The 16,542-nt window shown below is 46.9% G+C and overlaps 1 protein-coding gene across 1 annotated transcript; it reads left to right on the top strand.

The window, feature by feature from the left end:
* Positions 1 to 875: 875 nt before the first annotated feature.
* On the top strand, positions 876 to 4,592 carry FZD7 (frizzled class receptor 7). Its single transcript, XM_008687547.2, is given in 2 exon segments — positions 876 to 2,419; positions 2,422 to 4,592. Coding segments are annotated over 2 exon segments (1,707 nt in total). The 5' UTR covers positions 876 to 1,620; the 3' UTR covers positions 3,330 to 4,592.
* Positions 4,593 to 16,542: the final 11,950 nt, after the last annotated feature.

The raw sequence follows: 16,542 nt of genomic DNA, 5'->3' as shown, positions 1-16,542 counted from the left end.
ACCAGATTTCTAGACTCTGGGCCGTGCGCGCGGGCGGGGTGGCTTGGGGACCCGGGTCCCCCAAGCCCGCCGCTCCCCGGCCCTCTCCCCTTGGAGGGGTCTGCACTTCCTCCCGCCTTAAGTCGGCCCCCTCCTCCCGACTCCAATTTCTCCTCGGACGCGGGCCCCTCCTCCTTTCTACAACCGGGAGAGGGGGTGAGAGGGATTGTGGCCTCACGTGGTCTGTTTGGGTCTGGGGAGAAAAAAGCGATCTGAGGGGCGCACCCCTTCTCGCTCGGTACCGAACCCCAATTTAGGATCTAGCTACCCCAAAGCCCCCTGCCAAATCCAGCATTTTCAGCCCAGGCAGGGCTAACGTGACTCTGGGTCACGTCCCTTCGCTGAGGTGCTGCGCTATTCTCCCAGCAAAAGCCACTCTCTGTGCGCCCTCCTGTTTGAGATGTGTATTTTAGTGTACCTGGAAGAGGAACAAACCTTTAAAGCAAATTCCCTTTCTGGTGCGTTTACCCCCCACCCCCAACCCTCGAGCGAATTCACCGTAAAAGTTTTTCTTAACTTTTCCGTCCCAGCCCCCTGCCCCTCCCCTCAGGAATCCGCCCAGAGCGCTGCAGACTCCGCCTCTCCGGTTCCCTCGCCCGGCCCTTCCGACTTCCACCCAATCCGAAGGCTGCCACACAGAAAACAAAGGCTACCATTGGGCCGCCCTGGAGCTCGAGGACCCGCCCCCGGAGTGGTTTGTGAATGGGGGGAGGGGAGGGGGCGGGGCGGCCCGGAACCCTGCGAGCCCGACGCTTCTTCTGGCGAGTTGCGCGACTCCGAGGCGTTACTCTGCGCTCCCTCCCGGCGGGCGGCGGCGGCGGCGGCGGCCCCGGGACTCACGGTCGAGGGCTTCGAGAGGCCGGAGAGGCCAGGCCCAGGCCGCGGGCACGGGGCCCTCGCAGCTTCGGACGCAGTGTAACTGGATTTCCAAAAAGAACTCGCCGAGCTCTTGGCTCCAAGGCGCCCATCGGACTCAGCGAGAATCACCCGTTTGGCAGAAACTTGGGGGCCGAGCTTTTGGGGCTGAAGAAGGAGCGGGGGAGTAGAAAAGGAGGCGAAGGAGGAGGAGGAGGCGGCGGCGAGCAGAGCCTCGAGGCGAGGAGGCGGAGCAGCACCGCCGAGGCGGCGGCCTCGGCTAGTAGGCGGCGGCGCCGGGCTCTCGCTTGTCGGGGGCCGGACTTGGTGTGGGGGGCGCGTGCGTTTCTGTTTGCTGTGGGTCGACAGACTTTGGGCAAACTTTGAAGGGTAACCGGAGACGCTTGTTGCTCCTCACCGCAGAAAAAGCCGCACCGTTACGTCGCAGCGGGAGAAGAAGGCGGGCCCCCTCAGCGCCCCCGGCCCAGGCAGACGAGTTTGGGCTCCCCGCGGCTGCTCGAGTGCTGGGCGGAGACGGCTGCGGCGCCCCCGAGGCGCGGGCACCCCAGCTGCAGCGCCCTCAGCTCCGCGCCGCCCACGGCCCGGCCCCGGCGCCGGGAAGACTCTCATGCGCCGGGCGCGGCCGCGCCTCCTCGAATCCAAGCCTCTCCCGGCTGCCTCGTCGCGCTCCTCCAACTGAGAGCGCCGCTGCACCCGTAGCCGGCGATGCGGGGCTCCGGCGCGGCCGCGTCGCGCTCGCCCCTGGGCCTGTGCACCCTGGTGCTTGCGCTGCTGGGCGCGCTGGCCGCCGGCGCCGGGGCGCAGCCTTACCACGGCGAGAAGGGCATCTCGGTGCCGGACCACGGCTTCTGCCAGCCCATCTCCATCCCGCTGTGCACGGACATTGCCTACAACCAGACCATCCTGCCCAACCTGCTAGGCCACACGAATCAAGAGGACGCGGGCCTCGAGGTACACCAGTTCTACCCGCTGGTGAAGGTGCAGTGTTCTCCCGAACTGCGCTTCTTCCTGTGCTCTATGTACGCACCCGTGTGCACCGTGCTGGATCAGGCCATCCCTCCGTGCCGCTCTCTGTGCGAGCGTGCCCGCCAGGGCTGCGAAGCGCTCATGAACAAGTTCGGCTTCCAGTGGCCCGAGCGGCTGCGCTGTGAGAACTTCCCGGTGCATGGCGCTGGCGAGATCTGCGTGGGCCAGAACACGTCCGACGGCTCCGGGGGCCCGGGCGGCGGCCCCACAGCCTACCCCACCGCGCCCTATATGCCGGACCTGCCCTTCACCGCACTGCCCCCGGGGGCCGCTGACGGCAGAGGCCGCGCTGCCTTCCCTTTCTCGTGTCCCCGCCAGCTCAAGGTGCCCCCCTACCTGGGCTACCGCTTCCTGGGTGAGCGCGACTGCGGCGCCCCGTGCGAGCCAGGCCGTGCCAACGGCCTAATGTACTTTAAGGAGGAGGAGAGGCGCTTTGCCCGTCTCTGGGTGGGCGTGTGGTCGGTGCTGTGCTGCGCCTCGACACCTATTTAGTGGACATGCGGCGCTTCAGCTATCCCGAGCGGCCCATTATCTTTCTGTCGGGCTGCTACTTCATGGTGGCGGTGGCGCACGTGGCCGGTTTCCTGCTGGAGGACCGTGCGGTGTGCTTGGAGCGCTTCTCAGACGATGGCTACCGCACGGTGGCGCAGGGCACCAAGAAGGAGGGTTGCACTATCCTCTTCATGGTGCTGTACTTCTTCGGCATGGCCAGTTCCATCTGGTGGGTCATCCTGTCGCTCACTTGGTTCCTGGCAGCCGGCATGAAGTGGGGCCATGAGGCCATCGAAGCCAACTCTCAGTACTTCCACCTGGCCGCGTGGGCCGTGCCCGCTGTCAAGACCATCACCATCTTGGCCATGGGCCAGGTGGATGGGGACTTGCTCAGTGGGGTGTGCTACGTGGGCCTGTCCAGCGTGGATGCGCTGCGGGGCTTCGTGCTGGCACCTCTGTTCGTCTACCTCTTCATTGGCACGTCCTTCCTTCTGGCCGGCTTCGTGTCGCTCTTCCGCATCCGCACCATCATGAAGCACGACGGAACCAAGACCGAGAAACTGGAGAAGCTCATGGTTCGCATCGGCGTCTTCAGCGTGCTCTACACGGTGCCGGCGACCATCGTCCTGGCCTGCTACTTCTATGAGCAGGCCTTCCGCGAACACTGGGAGCGCACCTGGCTCCTGCAGACGTGCAAGAGCTACGCGGTGCCCTGCCCGCCTGGCCATTTCCCGCCCATGAGCCCCGACTTCACTGTCTTCATGATCAAGTACCTGATGACCATGATCGTGGGCATTACCACCGGCTTCTGGATCTGGTCCGGCAAAACTCTGCAGTCGTGGCGCCGCTTCTACCACAGACTCAGCCACAGCAGCAAGGGGGAGACTGCGGTATGAGCCCCGGCCCCTCCCCCACCCTCCCTTCCCCCATCCCCTCGCAGGGGGAGAGGCGCGGGAAGCAGAGACCTGCGGCGGCGGGGTGTGTGTGGGGGGGTCTGTAACCTCCTCCCCCTCCAGTGAGAAGTGATCTGGAAGAGAGATGATATTTGTAGATTTGGGGCGAGGGGTGGGTTTGGAAAAAGAGGCCTGGGTGAAAAGACGGTTTGAATGAAAAGACTTCTGGCAAAGACTTGGAGGATGATAGTGATGGTGATGACGATAACGATGCTGTTAATCATGTACGGTTAGGGCCGACTTGGGCCTATCGAGACTGAGCCCAGCGGAGATGGCTCTGAGATCTTCCCGGCTCCAGGGCCGAACTGGGACTGTGAGCGATTCCCCTGCTGCAAGACTGGTGGCCTGTCCTCACTCCTGTGAGGCCCGGGTGAAAGGTACAGCTCTGTCTGCGGCGGCGGCTTTGTTGGGAAAAGGGAGGACTCCCTACGGTGTCCTTGTCAAGCGGTGGTCAAACCATAATCTCTTTTCACTGGGGCCAAACTGGAGCCCAGATGGGTTAATTTCCAGGGTCAGACATTACAGTCTCTCCTCCCTGGGCCCCTCCCTCCTGTTTTTCCTCTCCTAGTCCTTTCAAATCTTGTAAAATAAGCATTTGGAAGTCTTGGGAGGCCTGCCTCCTAGAATCCTAATGTGAGGGTGCGAAAGAAATGAAGATAACATTTCGAGATGAGGCAAAGAGAGGAGTAGTAGGTATTTCTGCTACTTTTTTATTTTCTGGGGAAGGCAGAAGGAAGTAGGTGTTTTATTTGGTTTAATACTCTGAAAAGAAGTGATGACTTGTTGCTTTTCAAAACAGGAGTGCATTTTCCCCCTTGTCTTTGTTGTAAGAGACAAAAGAGGAAACAAGTGTCTCCCCTGTGGAAAGGCGTAACTGTGAAGACAGAAACTTTTATAGACAAAGTAGCACAAATCAGAGGTTTCCCTTTGGATGTTAATTTGGCTGAGGTAAACATTCCTTTTTAAGGAAAAGTGAACGGCAGTGTGCTTCCTTACCCCCAATCAGTCAGAGGTTCTGACTTGGCTAAAGGAAATGCAAGGGGTTTTGTTGTATTTGTTTTAAATAAATTGAATTCAGAACACACGATCCTATCTACAGGCTTGTTCAAATGTTCAGGGAAATCTCTCCCTTTGTTATTTTTTTCTTCCTATAAACCTGCATTTAGGTTTTCTATTTTCTTCCAGTTTGAATCCATCAAGATAAAAGGAAAAGCATAATGCCCTCAGCCTCCATAATAAAGAATTTAATTTTTTTTAAAAAGTAAAGAACCATTTTGTCCTGTTTTCTTAGTTCCATAAATCCGTTTATAAGACATCATGTGTATGCTGACCCTGTCTTTGTGTGGCTGGGTGGGGAGGTGACCTGCAGAAATGACAGTGAGTGAAGCAGACAGTTCAAACCATGGGTCCCATTTTTTAAGGACAGTCATTAAAAGAAGGTAAACTTCAAAGTAATTCTGGAGTTCTTTGAAATGTGCTGCATGACTTAAATTTATTAATCTTAAATCATGTACTTTTTTTTCTGTAATAGAACTAATTCTTTTGCATAATGCTCCAATGCTGAGCAGAGAATCATGGGAGCTAACCTTTACTCCCCCTTTGACACCACCCTCCATTCTTGCAACACTATCCTATTTCTCAAAACAATTTTTAAATGCTGTTTTAAACAGTTTTTAAATCATAGAGGGTACTGTCAGGAGGACAAGTTACTTTATATATGTAATGTTCAATTGAGTGGAGCTGCTTTTTATATTAAAGTTAACATCAGCCTTGTGTTTCTTAAACCTCCAAAATGGTCTCATTTGTCAGATTTAAAACTCCCACTACACGGTTTTTGGCATCTTTTGTGTTGTATCTCTTGCATGTGAAATTTGTAAAATAGAGACAAGTGCAGTATGTATATTTTGTAAATCTCCCATTTTTGTAAGAAAATATATATTGTATTTATACATTTTTACTTTGGGTTTTTGTTTTGTTTTGCCTTTAAAAGTCTACGAGGAAGCCCCACTTTATCACATGTACAGATCACAAAATAAATTTTTTTAATACAAAGTGAATGTTTATTTAGTTGACAATTTCTATAGATCTTTAAGCCAAAGAACAGAACTTTGTATTATGAAAAGAAGGTGTGGAGGGACACCATTGGATCTGTCCTTCATGCAGATGTTCTATATTGTTGAAGTCTCCTTGCCTTTTAAAATACAGTGTAATGAATGCCCTATCCGTCTTTTGATTTTTTTTTTTTTTTTCTGTTGTTGCTACCACTATCCTACCTTTCCACACGCCCCTAATCCTAAGCCTTTTCACATCCTGCTTTGGATAACTTATGGAAGGGGAAAGAACAGGCATCTCTTCAAGAGAGCTGCTATCTGATCTGTTTTTACCACCCTTCGGAGATGCAGACCATATTTGAAAGAGGACCAGAAGATATTTTTGGTCTGCTTTACTGGTGGTGTTTTCCTCGGGAAGAATTAAGTGAGTTTGTTTGGTTTGTCTGTGTTTCTTGTTTTAATTGATGTTTTTGTATTCTAATGCACCTTACCTAATTTGTTAATTCTTAAAATCTTTGGGTTCACGTGGCTGGGAAGTCAGTAGTGGGTTCCAGTTAATAGCAAGGGCCTTTCGAATGGAGCCTTCTTGGCTGTAGGCTACGCTCTACCTTCTAGGTCAACTGAACCAGAGGTCAAGTGATTCCCCGAGGTGGCAGTGACTCAGCAGCTCAGGCAGGAATAGACTCCAGCCTGACCCCAGGATGGCCTCAAGCCACTGGAGCTATTCTTTCTCTCTTTGGGAGAGGCTAACTTTGGAATCAGATTAGACTGAGAAGCCTTCCTATCCAGCCCCTTTGATATTAAACAGTCCCTCAGGGAAATGATAAAGGCATTCTAAATACTTCCAATTCCAAGCCTCACTCACTGCCCCCCCCCCCATTTCTCTTTAATTCAGGTGCCTGTTTCCTGGCTTTTCCTCACAGTTGCTTCATTCTTGGGCAGCCATCATGACCCAGCAGCAGACTGGACGCTGCTGTTTCTCCTTCCCTGCTTCAGCTCTAAGCTTCTGTACTTCTAAAGCACCACAGAAACAGTTCTGTTTTTGTTTTAATTAACAGGCTTGCTCACATGGCTGGTGTGTTTTACAAACACGCAGAAGGAAAACCAGTGACAGTCCTCACCGGGAGGAGGAGGCTGCGCGGCTGCCCCCTGCGCAGAGCATCTTTTAAGATCCTCCTGGGTTTTGAACATCACAATGGCTGTGAGGTCATCTTAACCTGTGAAGATTTTGGCATCAAGGAAGGAAAAAAATAGCGACTTAAAGTCTCTTTAGGTTTACCCAGTTTTTGCTCATAAAATGACACCTTTTAGGTTAAAGCATGCCTCTTTTAACACCACACTAATACCGCCTGATAAGAATGTTTGCTTTCAGAGTAGGTGGAAGGCTCCCAATGGGGTTTTTTGCTCACAAATTAACTGCTAAAGGCACTTAGACCCTTGTGTGGGGAGAGCTGCGTGACTGCTCCTATAAATGTGTCCCCTTCCTCTCATCTGAGCTGCCTCATCCTTCAGGGTGCTCAAAGATTGAAGAGCGTCGGTCTTTAGTGAGGGAACAAAGACTGTGTATGAATAAATTACTACCTGCTTTTTTGTAAGCAAAGATAAAAGTGTTCGGTTTAATTCCTTTCACATTGGGGTGCATCCTTACACAGTTGATTCTTACCTAAGAATTTTAGAAGCTCACAGATTTTTAAAGAGGCACATCTTAGCAGAAAATATGAGGGAGACTGTGAAAGGGCATGAGTAGAGTTTAAGAAAAACATTGGCAGTAGTTTGGTGTTAATCCTTAGATAAGGGGCAGAAACACTTGTGAAAATTTTCTGTAGTTGATAAAACAAAATTATTTACATGATAACCCGACGCATCACCTAGCCTTTCCGAGTAGGTATGTGAGAAATTATGACAAATAAATGTCCTGTTGATGACATTTTGCCATTTAAGAAATTTTTAAGCGTGCTTGATTTAAAAAAGTAGTGATATTAGAAATTCTCTGGGTAGAACACTAGGAGTACAGCAGCTGTAGGTTTGAGGCCTGTAATTATACTGGGAAATTCTCGTCTAACTCTCTCATCTTTAATTTCACTGAAAAGGCAGGTGGCTATTTATAGATGGTATATTTTTATATATGCGTATATGGGTGGTGAATATGAGTCTATAGGCTCCAGGAAATCCTAGAAGGGACCACAAGCACACCAATGTGGACTTCAACAATTCATAGGTCTATTCCCTTTATCTCTTATTTCACCCTTAGTGGTATTAAACCGATTTTATAAAACTTGCTTCTTCAACTGTTTCCAGTTTGTGACATTTCTTACATCTGAATCTGCATTCCTCACATTTATACAAAAATGAACTCATTAAAAGGGCACCATTAAATTGTCATGTCTTTGGTAACCACACATCGTGCCTCTTATTCTCTCTGGTTGAAAAAAAAAAAAAATTCAGTCACTTGTAATTTTCTCAATCAGTACAACAGTGGTAGAAAAAAGGAAGTTTGTCCAAGACAATAGTAGTTGACTCTAAGTGATCCAGTTCAAGAAGGACTACTCAAGCAGTCACTGTATCAAAAGAGCTCTGACAGGGACTAGAAGGAAACAGATAAAAGCAAGAAAGGCAGTCCACCTGGAGTAACTTATAACATAGTTCAAGGAGAGGAGGGTGTCCCCCAAGGAGGAATAAGCAACTAATTATGTTTCCAGACAGAAATTGGCAAGTGTCATTATAGAGGCCCAAGTGCTGTTTGGAATACTACTACTTAACATGTGGTGGCATTTACTGTTTTTAAAAGCTCCTTTCCCATTCATTATTTGACTATCCTCATTATTACTATAATAACCCCACAATGTATAATAATTCCTATTTTTGAAAAAGATTTATTTATTTTAGAGAGAGAGAGAGCATGCAGAGTGGAGCAGAGAAGAAAATCTTTTTTTTTTTTTTTTTAAGATTTATTTGAGACAGAGAGCATGGGGGAGAGGCAGAGAATCTCTAGCAGACTCTGTGCTCAGTGAGGAGCCCTACGTGGGACTTCACCTGGGGCTCCAGGTGGGACTTGATCTCACAAGCCTGAGATCACGACCTGAACAAAACCAAGAGTTGGAGTCTTAACTGACTGCACCACCCAGACACCCCAAGGGAGAAGAAAATCTAAAGCAGATTCCATGTGCTGATCTCACAACCCTGAGCTGAAACCAAGAGTGTTACGCTTACCTATAAGACACCCAAGTGTCCCCCAATTCCTACAGATGAAGAAGCTGAGAGCCTCAGTGAGGTGAAGTGACGGGGGGGGGGGGGGGGGAATGTCCTCAGATTCTGAACTCAGTGTACTTTCTATAGTATGCCACTCAACCTGTCCTGAAAAGTGCTGCAGAAGTCCAATCGTAGGAATGGCCATTTAATTGCAGGAGCAGGGTGGCCTGCAGCAAGAACAATTTTCCCAAGACCCAGATTGTCCTCCATAATTTGTGTGCTCTTAGATTGGTGTCTTCACCTCCTTGGGCCTTGCTTTCCTCATCTGACGAGGGTAATGTCTGAGACAAAGGTCTTCCTCCAGGATCCTGTGATTCCAAGCAGCCAGTAGAAAGTGTAAACTGGCCCACCCATCTGTGCATCATCCATAGCTTGAAATCCCTGACTGGTTGTTTGGGGGTTTTATCTTTGCAGGCCAGTGTGTCCTACGTTTTAGCCAACCAAGCCAGTGTGCACTCAGTGAAGGAAAATGAGCTTTACATTGACCTTCACAAAGCCCAATTCAAAAAGTAAAATCATTACTGTGTTACTCTATACTGAAGCCAGAACATAAGTTTTGGAGTTGTCCAGTCTCTTGAACTGGCTACTGTGTCACTCCTTGCTCCTCCTCATTAGCAATTGTGTTCTGCCATCTGCTAATTCATCCTCATCAATACCAGAGGGGTGTTAGCACATGGATCTTAGTTTCTCTCAAAAACCATGTCTTTATCACAACCAGGTTTACTGCAGTCTTGTTATCTTAGAATTCCTGTTGCTGGGTATTTCAGTGCCAAATCAACATTTTATGTGGCTGAAATAATAGGACAGAGGCTTTTGATTGGGATCAGTTATACCCAGCCAAAAACGTCAATGCTTCTCTAGGTCATTGTCCCCAAAGTCTTTTTCGGAAGACTTCAAACTAACAAAATTAAATGGAATCTATCATAAGGAGCTCAAATATGCTTTAGCTGGGGGTCTACTGCAATTTCCAGAGTCCTTTTAGGAGCTCAGCTCCACCTCTTTTGCATTTAGCTTCTTTTAATGCTTCACACCTGCAAATCTCTTTCTGTGGCTTGACAGATTCAGCTTGGACAGTCAGAAGTGGTCTCTGAGAGATGGGCATTTTGGGATCAAGAAAGGGCATTTAGGAGGCAGAAACAAAGGCAAGGGGAAATAAAGCTCCATATAGTCCACGAATGAAAAGAAGCTGCTCAGATGATCTAGGGAAGACAACAACCTAATACTGCTCACCTTTAGAAAACTTGCCCATCAAACTTCAACGTGGCCTTAAAGATTCTAGAGGACAATTCAATCGGTGGGAAAAGCATCTTGGGGAGGATAGGGCAGGCCGGGGAATAGGAAATACAGTACCAACAATGAAAGCTTGTCCAGCATAACTTAGCACCAGTAATGTATATATATATTTTTTATTTCCAAAGGAAAACAAATGGCATGCAGCATTTAGTTCCAGTTTCCAGATCTGGGACAGTTGGAAGGAGAGGTGGGTGGCAGCTGGCCCCTGAGGTACAGCAGACATGGAGAACAAGTCCTTGACCTAAAATCATGAGTTTCCTTAGTGCCAGTAAATCGTTTCTTGAGGACCTAGGACATGCCAGGTGCAATGCAGTCCCTGGACTTACCGCACAGACTTCTGGAAGGTGTTGCCCTGAGTCTTAGCCAGAGCTAAGCACACACTCTTTATCTCACTTATTTCCCACCACCAGCTTCTCAAGTGGGGACTGAACAAAAACCACCATCCTTTGTGCTTACAAATTATCTTTCTCCCTACAGTCCTGAGGTACGAACAACAAAAGAGTATCTATTTTTTTCTCCTTTGAGTAGCAGTATCTTCATCAACATTCTGAAGATGGGAAATCAGTGAGGCTAACAGCAGTCTGTTCCTTGTCATGAGTAATCACAGGAGGCCAGCCCATACTGAAGGTTCCACCCAGGTGTCCCAAAGACTCTGAATCTGGTCATCTTTCCCATAAAGCAGTGTGCCTTGAAGATGTGGTATGGCCAGAAGGAGAGGGACCTCAGTGGAGAGGGGGGGAACCAATGATTTAGGCTAGTTTTGTGAAAGGGAGCATGATTGTACAAATAGGTTGCCAATAGTGGTGAAGACTGACTCTTCCTACTTTGTTAATAATAATCATTATCTTTATCATTGCTAGCATTTATTAAGCACTGACATGCTGAGCTCTGGGTATGATATCGTATAGTAGTTAAAATAATCTACGCAAAGCCTTAACCATAGCACTTGGCTTCTAACAAATGTCAATACGTGTCAGCATTATTATTATTATTAATATATAATTATCTCATTTATTCTTCACAACAACCCTATGAGGGGGATATTATTATTCCCCATTTTATATACCAGGAAACTCAGGCTCTGAAAGGTGAGCCACAGAGCACTAAAACTGGCTGTAGCCTGTGCCCCTGATCACCATGCTATAAATATTTACCAAGGCCCTAATGTCTTCCGTTCTCTATTCTTTTTAATTTAATCCAGAATTGAAGTAAGAATAAGTGAGGAAAACATTTCACATCAGGACTGAATGGAATTGACGAGGGCATCTTCAGTGTTAGTCCCCAGGAAATTTGGGGGTTTTGTTTTTGTTTTTCAAGTGAGAAGCAGAAGACTCATAAGTGCTGTTTAAATTCTAGAGGGCTGGATGCTCCCTCTCCTTGCATGCATTTCTACATTGGGGTTCAAGGCCCTGGCAGCAAGAATGAGCCTGAAGAAGCTTTCCACAAATCACCAGGCACTGCTTGGAAGGTTGGTTTAAGAGTCCCTACAGAGGGGGCGCCTGGGTGACACAGCGGTTAAGCACGTCTGCCTTTGCTCAAGGTGTGATCCCGGCGATCTGGGATCGAGCCCCACATCAGGCTCTTCTGCTATGAGCCTGCTTCTTCCTCTCCCACTCCCCCTGCTTGTTTTCCCTCTCTCGCTGGCTGTCTCTATCTCTTTAAAAAAAAAAAAGAGTCCCTACAGAGATTTCCTCCATTGCTATGGCTTCTGTCCCTGCTCATTCCAGCCTGAGAATCTGGACGTGGACTTAGTGGGAAAGCTCGTGCTGCTTGCAAACCAGGAGCCAGTGAATGAGAGCAGAAGGACAACAAACCCTAGCATCATGGAAACCCTCTTCCTAAAGGCCTATTGAGAGAATCACAAGAAACTTAACAGTATTCTTATCATACATATCATAGCAGTATTATCATGATTAGATAATACTAATATGATAGATGTCCTTTAATAAGTGCTTACTATGTGCAAGTTCTGTGTTAAGCCCTTTCATCAACTCACTTAATCCATACAATTTTAGAAGGTGGAAATTATTCTCCTTCTCATTTTACAGGCTATCAATATGGAATGCTGGAATCATTCTGAGCATTAGCATTGAACATGAGCTCAAGAGAGAGCATGTGCAAGCACCCTACTCTAAATACCCTTTTATTACTCCCATATCCCCACTTTACAGAAGGAACAATTGAGGCACGGAGAGTTTATATGGGCCTTAAAGGTGTAGAATGGGGAATATTTTAGGTCTACCTCCCATTGCAGTGCTCTTTAACAAATAGGAAATGACTTTGGGGAAAAAGTGAAAATAATTTCAGAGAACACAGTTAAGTTTCTCTTCTTTCCACCCCTGGCTCCAGGAAGTGTGAATTCTTTTTTTTTTTTTTTTAAGATTTTATTAATTTGATAGAGAGATAGAGAGCACAGATAGGCACAGTGGCATGGAGAGGGAGAGGGAGAGGGAGAAGCATGTTCCCCGCTTAGCACGGAGTCTGATGCAGGACTCAATCCCAGGACCCTGGGATCATGACCTGAACCTAAGGCAGCCATTCAAACAACAGAGCCACCCAGGCGCCCCAGGAAGTGTGAATTCTGAAGGCAACACTCTTTTTATTGTTGTTCTTTAACAATAATAATAATAAAACACTCAAGAAAGAATTTCACAAGTTCTAACAACAGCAAATCCAGTGCATTTGCAGATAAAGAAGTGAGACATTGCCTTTCTCCTGATGCTGAATGTTAGGGTGCCAGAGCCCAGGGAGCTTTCCCCTTCCCATTTCTGCAGGCTTACAACATTTGCCAGCAAGATCACTGGATTTCCAACAGAGGGAAGGGTCCAATCAAAGGAGACTTTACAGCAGAAACTGGTAAATAAGCAACTCATAAGGTTTTGCCCAGCATAACTATTTGCTAATCTGCTAATTAAGGTCTGTTAGTTAGATATGATGAGGATCTAGAGTCCATTCTTTAGTATATGGACCTAGGTGAGCTTACATTGCTTAGAAATTCTGGATTTTCACAGAAAGTCAAGTCATGCATAAAAGAAATGAAAGGTTGGTGGTGGCGGTGGGTGGCGGCAGTGATTGTGTGTGTGTGTGTGTGTGTGTGTATGCAGACTATTATAAATAAAAGGGGTCTTGTGTGTGAGAGACAGTTCAAACTGGACTTTGATGATCTATAGGGAGGCAGCCTTCAGGAGAGAAAATCTAAATGTTAAGGTAAGATCTTTTTCATTTAATCTGTTATTAAAAGACTATATCTTACATGTGCCTCCCCCTCTTTGTCTCTCCGTTTGTCTCTCTCTTTCTCTATCCTTAATGACTAACATTGAAATACCATAGTTATGGCTGCATTTCTCATTGTTAACTTCTGGGTTTCATCCCACGAGGGCTGACATGGATGTCAAATGGATGTCATTTGACACCCTTGCACGAAGACACAGATCAGCTTAAAAGGAGATTAATTAATTTTTAGCAGAAAAGAAGCCATTCTAAGGATGATTTGTTGCCATTTTCAACACCATTTGCACTTAGCATTTCCAAGGAATTAAATTTGTAAATAGCACACTTTTTAAGGGGAAAGTCAAGGCCATATTAATTGGCCACCAGTACTTCCAGCCTCCAGCATAGCTTGCATCTGCAGCATTCTTCAAAAGCCAAATGGCTTGATAAAGCCAAAAGAACCCCAGAAAATGAGAACAAATGTTCCAAACCAAACCATCCTCTCAAGTCACAAAGAAGTTTCATTTTACTGTTAGGACAAGTGGCCGACAAAAAAGAAGGCTAAAAAATAAACTTTCAAGTTCTCCATTCGGGCTCCACTTAGGGGAGCTCCCTCCACAAAAGTGGATTCATCCTTCATCTAAGGTGGGAATCTATTTCACTGTAAGAGTTAAGTGGAACAGCGAGGAAATTCAGTTAGTTCATCTCTGATGAGAGGAAGGCCACATACAATTCCTCTATTCACTACGTGGCTTTTGGTCTACGAGTTGTACAAAATGTTTACTTCAGATAACTAAGTCTCCTTTCAGTGCACACCGCCGCTATTATGTATTTATAACTGCTCTGTGTTTGTCTCTCAGGATTGCTCAAATCTGTCCAAGCAGTTCAAGTGGCTACTGGAAAAAATTTAAATGTGATCTTTGGGGTCCAATCAGAATGCTACCTCAATTGCCTTTTCTTATTTTTAAGTTACAAAACACAGTTTTCTGCCAGTCAGAACACCAGGTTTGGGCTCTACTTATGACTAGAAATACTCCACAGTTTCCCCTCCAAAGCAGTTACAGTGTGTATAGAGATAAACATCATTGTGCCTCTTACTCCTGGCCATTTGATATAAAAAATGAAAGGGTTAGCCTTTTGCATAGGATCAGCCTTCAAGAAAAATTAGAATGGAGCTAGCCTCATTCTCTGGGGACACTTCTTTTAAACCAGAGATCTTTCTTACCTGTCACTCTGAACCAAGAAAAAGGAAACACAAAGATGGAATGTATTTAAAAAAAAAAAAAAAGAAGAAGAAGAAAGAAAAAAGAAAAAGATCAAAGGGAAAACCCAGCAAGGAAAGAGAAAGAACAAGATAGCAAGAGAAAATTCTGAACGCAGCCCTGCTTCTGAGCCCCTGACACCTTCATTCAGTCATTCCTTCGACAAATATTAGTTGACTTTCCATTGTTACTCTCATTCCCTGGATCCCAGAGTTATAATAAGCGGTAACATTAATTGAGGGTTTTGATGCACCAGGCACATATGTAGAATGTGCTAATTACTGTACACTTCTTATCTCATCTGATTCTCTTCAAACTCTCTGAGATAGATACTATTATCCCCATTTCCCTAAAGCTGAGATACCAGGAAATTAAGTAACTTGCCTAAGACCGCTTCATTTCTATACCACACTGCATATCTCTTTCTGCTTTTTTTTTTTCCAACCCTGACTAAAGAATTGTGGGTATCCCTAGAATCAACTATTTCTTTGAAATATCACTAAAATTGTGATTAACTTCTCTTGGGATTGTGAAATACATATATTCCAAGTCATGTGTTATTTGTTAGCAGGGAATTAGACCCTGCTTTTCCATGATCTCTGTTTAATGACTTCACCTCACATGACAGGGTGTCACAGGAGGACCACGGTCACCAGTGGGGAAGCTTATAGACTTGTGGAGCCAAAATGGGTTTGGAATCAGCTGATTTCATTGTGTTCTTACATAAAAGGGGTTGCAGAGGGGGCGCCTGGGTGGCACAGCGGTTAAGCGTCTGCCTTCGGCTCAGGGCGTGATCCTGGCGTTATGGGATCGAGCCCCACATCAGGCTCCTCCGCTATGAGCCTGCTTCTTCCTCTCCCACTCCCCCTGCTTGTGTTCCCTCCCCTGCTGGCTGTCTCTATCTCTGTCAAATAAATAAAAATAAAATCTTTAAAAAAAAAAAAAAGTGGGTTGCAGAGGAGTCCAATAAGAATCCCCCTGGGGCAAGGTGACTCAAGGTCAACATCCAAGTCCAGATGACTCACTGCATGTGCTCCTCAAGTATTCACCCTGTGTCCAGTCTCCCCCTGAAGATGAGAGATTTGAGAAATAATGACAGATTCTCTAAGAAGTTTGGGAGTTGTTTGGAAAAGATGAGTTAATGGCTCTCTCCGAGCATGAAAAACATCACCACTTTTATTCTAATTTGGGGAAATAACTTTGGCTCAGTTGTTGAGTGCAGGGTGCTAAAATGGTCAAGGGACACGAGAATGTCTCACAGCCAACCTAGGCTCTGTCACCTCCCAGCCTGAGATGTCCCTTTTCCCAACCATGGCATCCTGGGATGTTGAAATGCCCACCTATCAACACTGCTGGAAGAATAAGGCAAAGCAGCATCTCTCTGAGGGCCATTTGTAGCTCCTCTATGAGACTTGCCTCAGGGAAGAGGGGGCGGTTACAAGAGAAATCCTGTTTTCCCTGCAGTTGTCAGCCTTCCCCTACAGCCCCGCAAGCTCTGAGTGTCTAAGAGCCATAGTGGACCCCTAAGACAAGGTCAGTGGTTTGAGATCCAACAGCTGGTGCTATATATTTTACTCTGCCAGCAACTGCAATTTATCCTTGGCTCTGTCCTCTCCCCTAACCCCTACAGTTGGCCAACTAACTTGGATTCTAGTTCCTCTCCATGACTACCATCTTGCTTAGATCATGATAATGACCCCCTAACTGATCTCCCTGCCTGCATTTTGGTCCCTCCTCCAATTCATCTCTACCCTGGGCCAGAGAGAATCACAGTAAATGTAATTATGACTATGTCTCTTCTTCATTTAAAACCATAAGTGAAGGGGCACCTGGGTGGCTCAGTTGGTTAAGTGTCTGCCTTTGGCTCAGGTCATGATCCCAGGATCCTGGGATCAAGCCCCACATGGGCTCCCAGCTCAGAGGAGAGTCTGCTTCTCCCTCTCCCTCTGACCCTCTGACTGCTTGTGCACTCGCTTGCTCTCTCTCTCTCACATACTTTCTCAAATAAATATCTTAAAAAAAAAAAATAAGTGAAATATGCAAGTATGCCCATGATTTCTACCTAGCTCTCCAGCCTCATCTCATGCCATT

The sequence above is a fragment of the Ursus maritimus genome, unplaced genomic scaffold (genome assembly GCF_017311325.1).
Source record: "Ursus maritimus isolate PB19 unplaced genomic scaffold, ASM1731132v1 scaffold_1, whole genome shotgun sequence".
NCBI classification, from domain to species: Eukaryota; Metazoa; Chordata; class Mammalia; order Carnivora; family Ursidae; genus Ursus; species Ursus maritimus.
The sequence above is the reverse complement of the archived record's forward strand: the minus strand, read 5'-3'. Positions and strand labels throughout refer to the sequence as shown.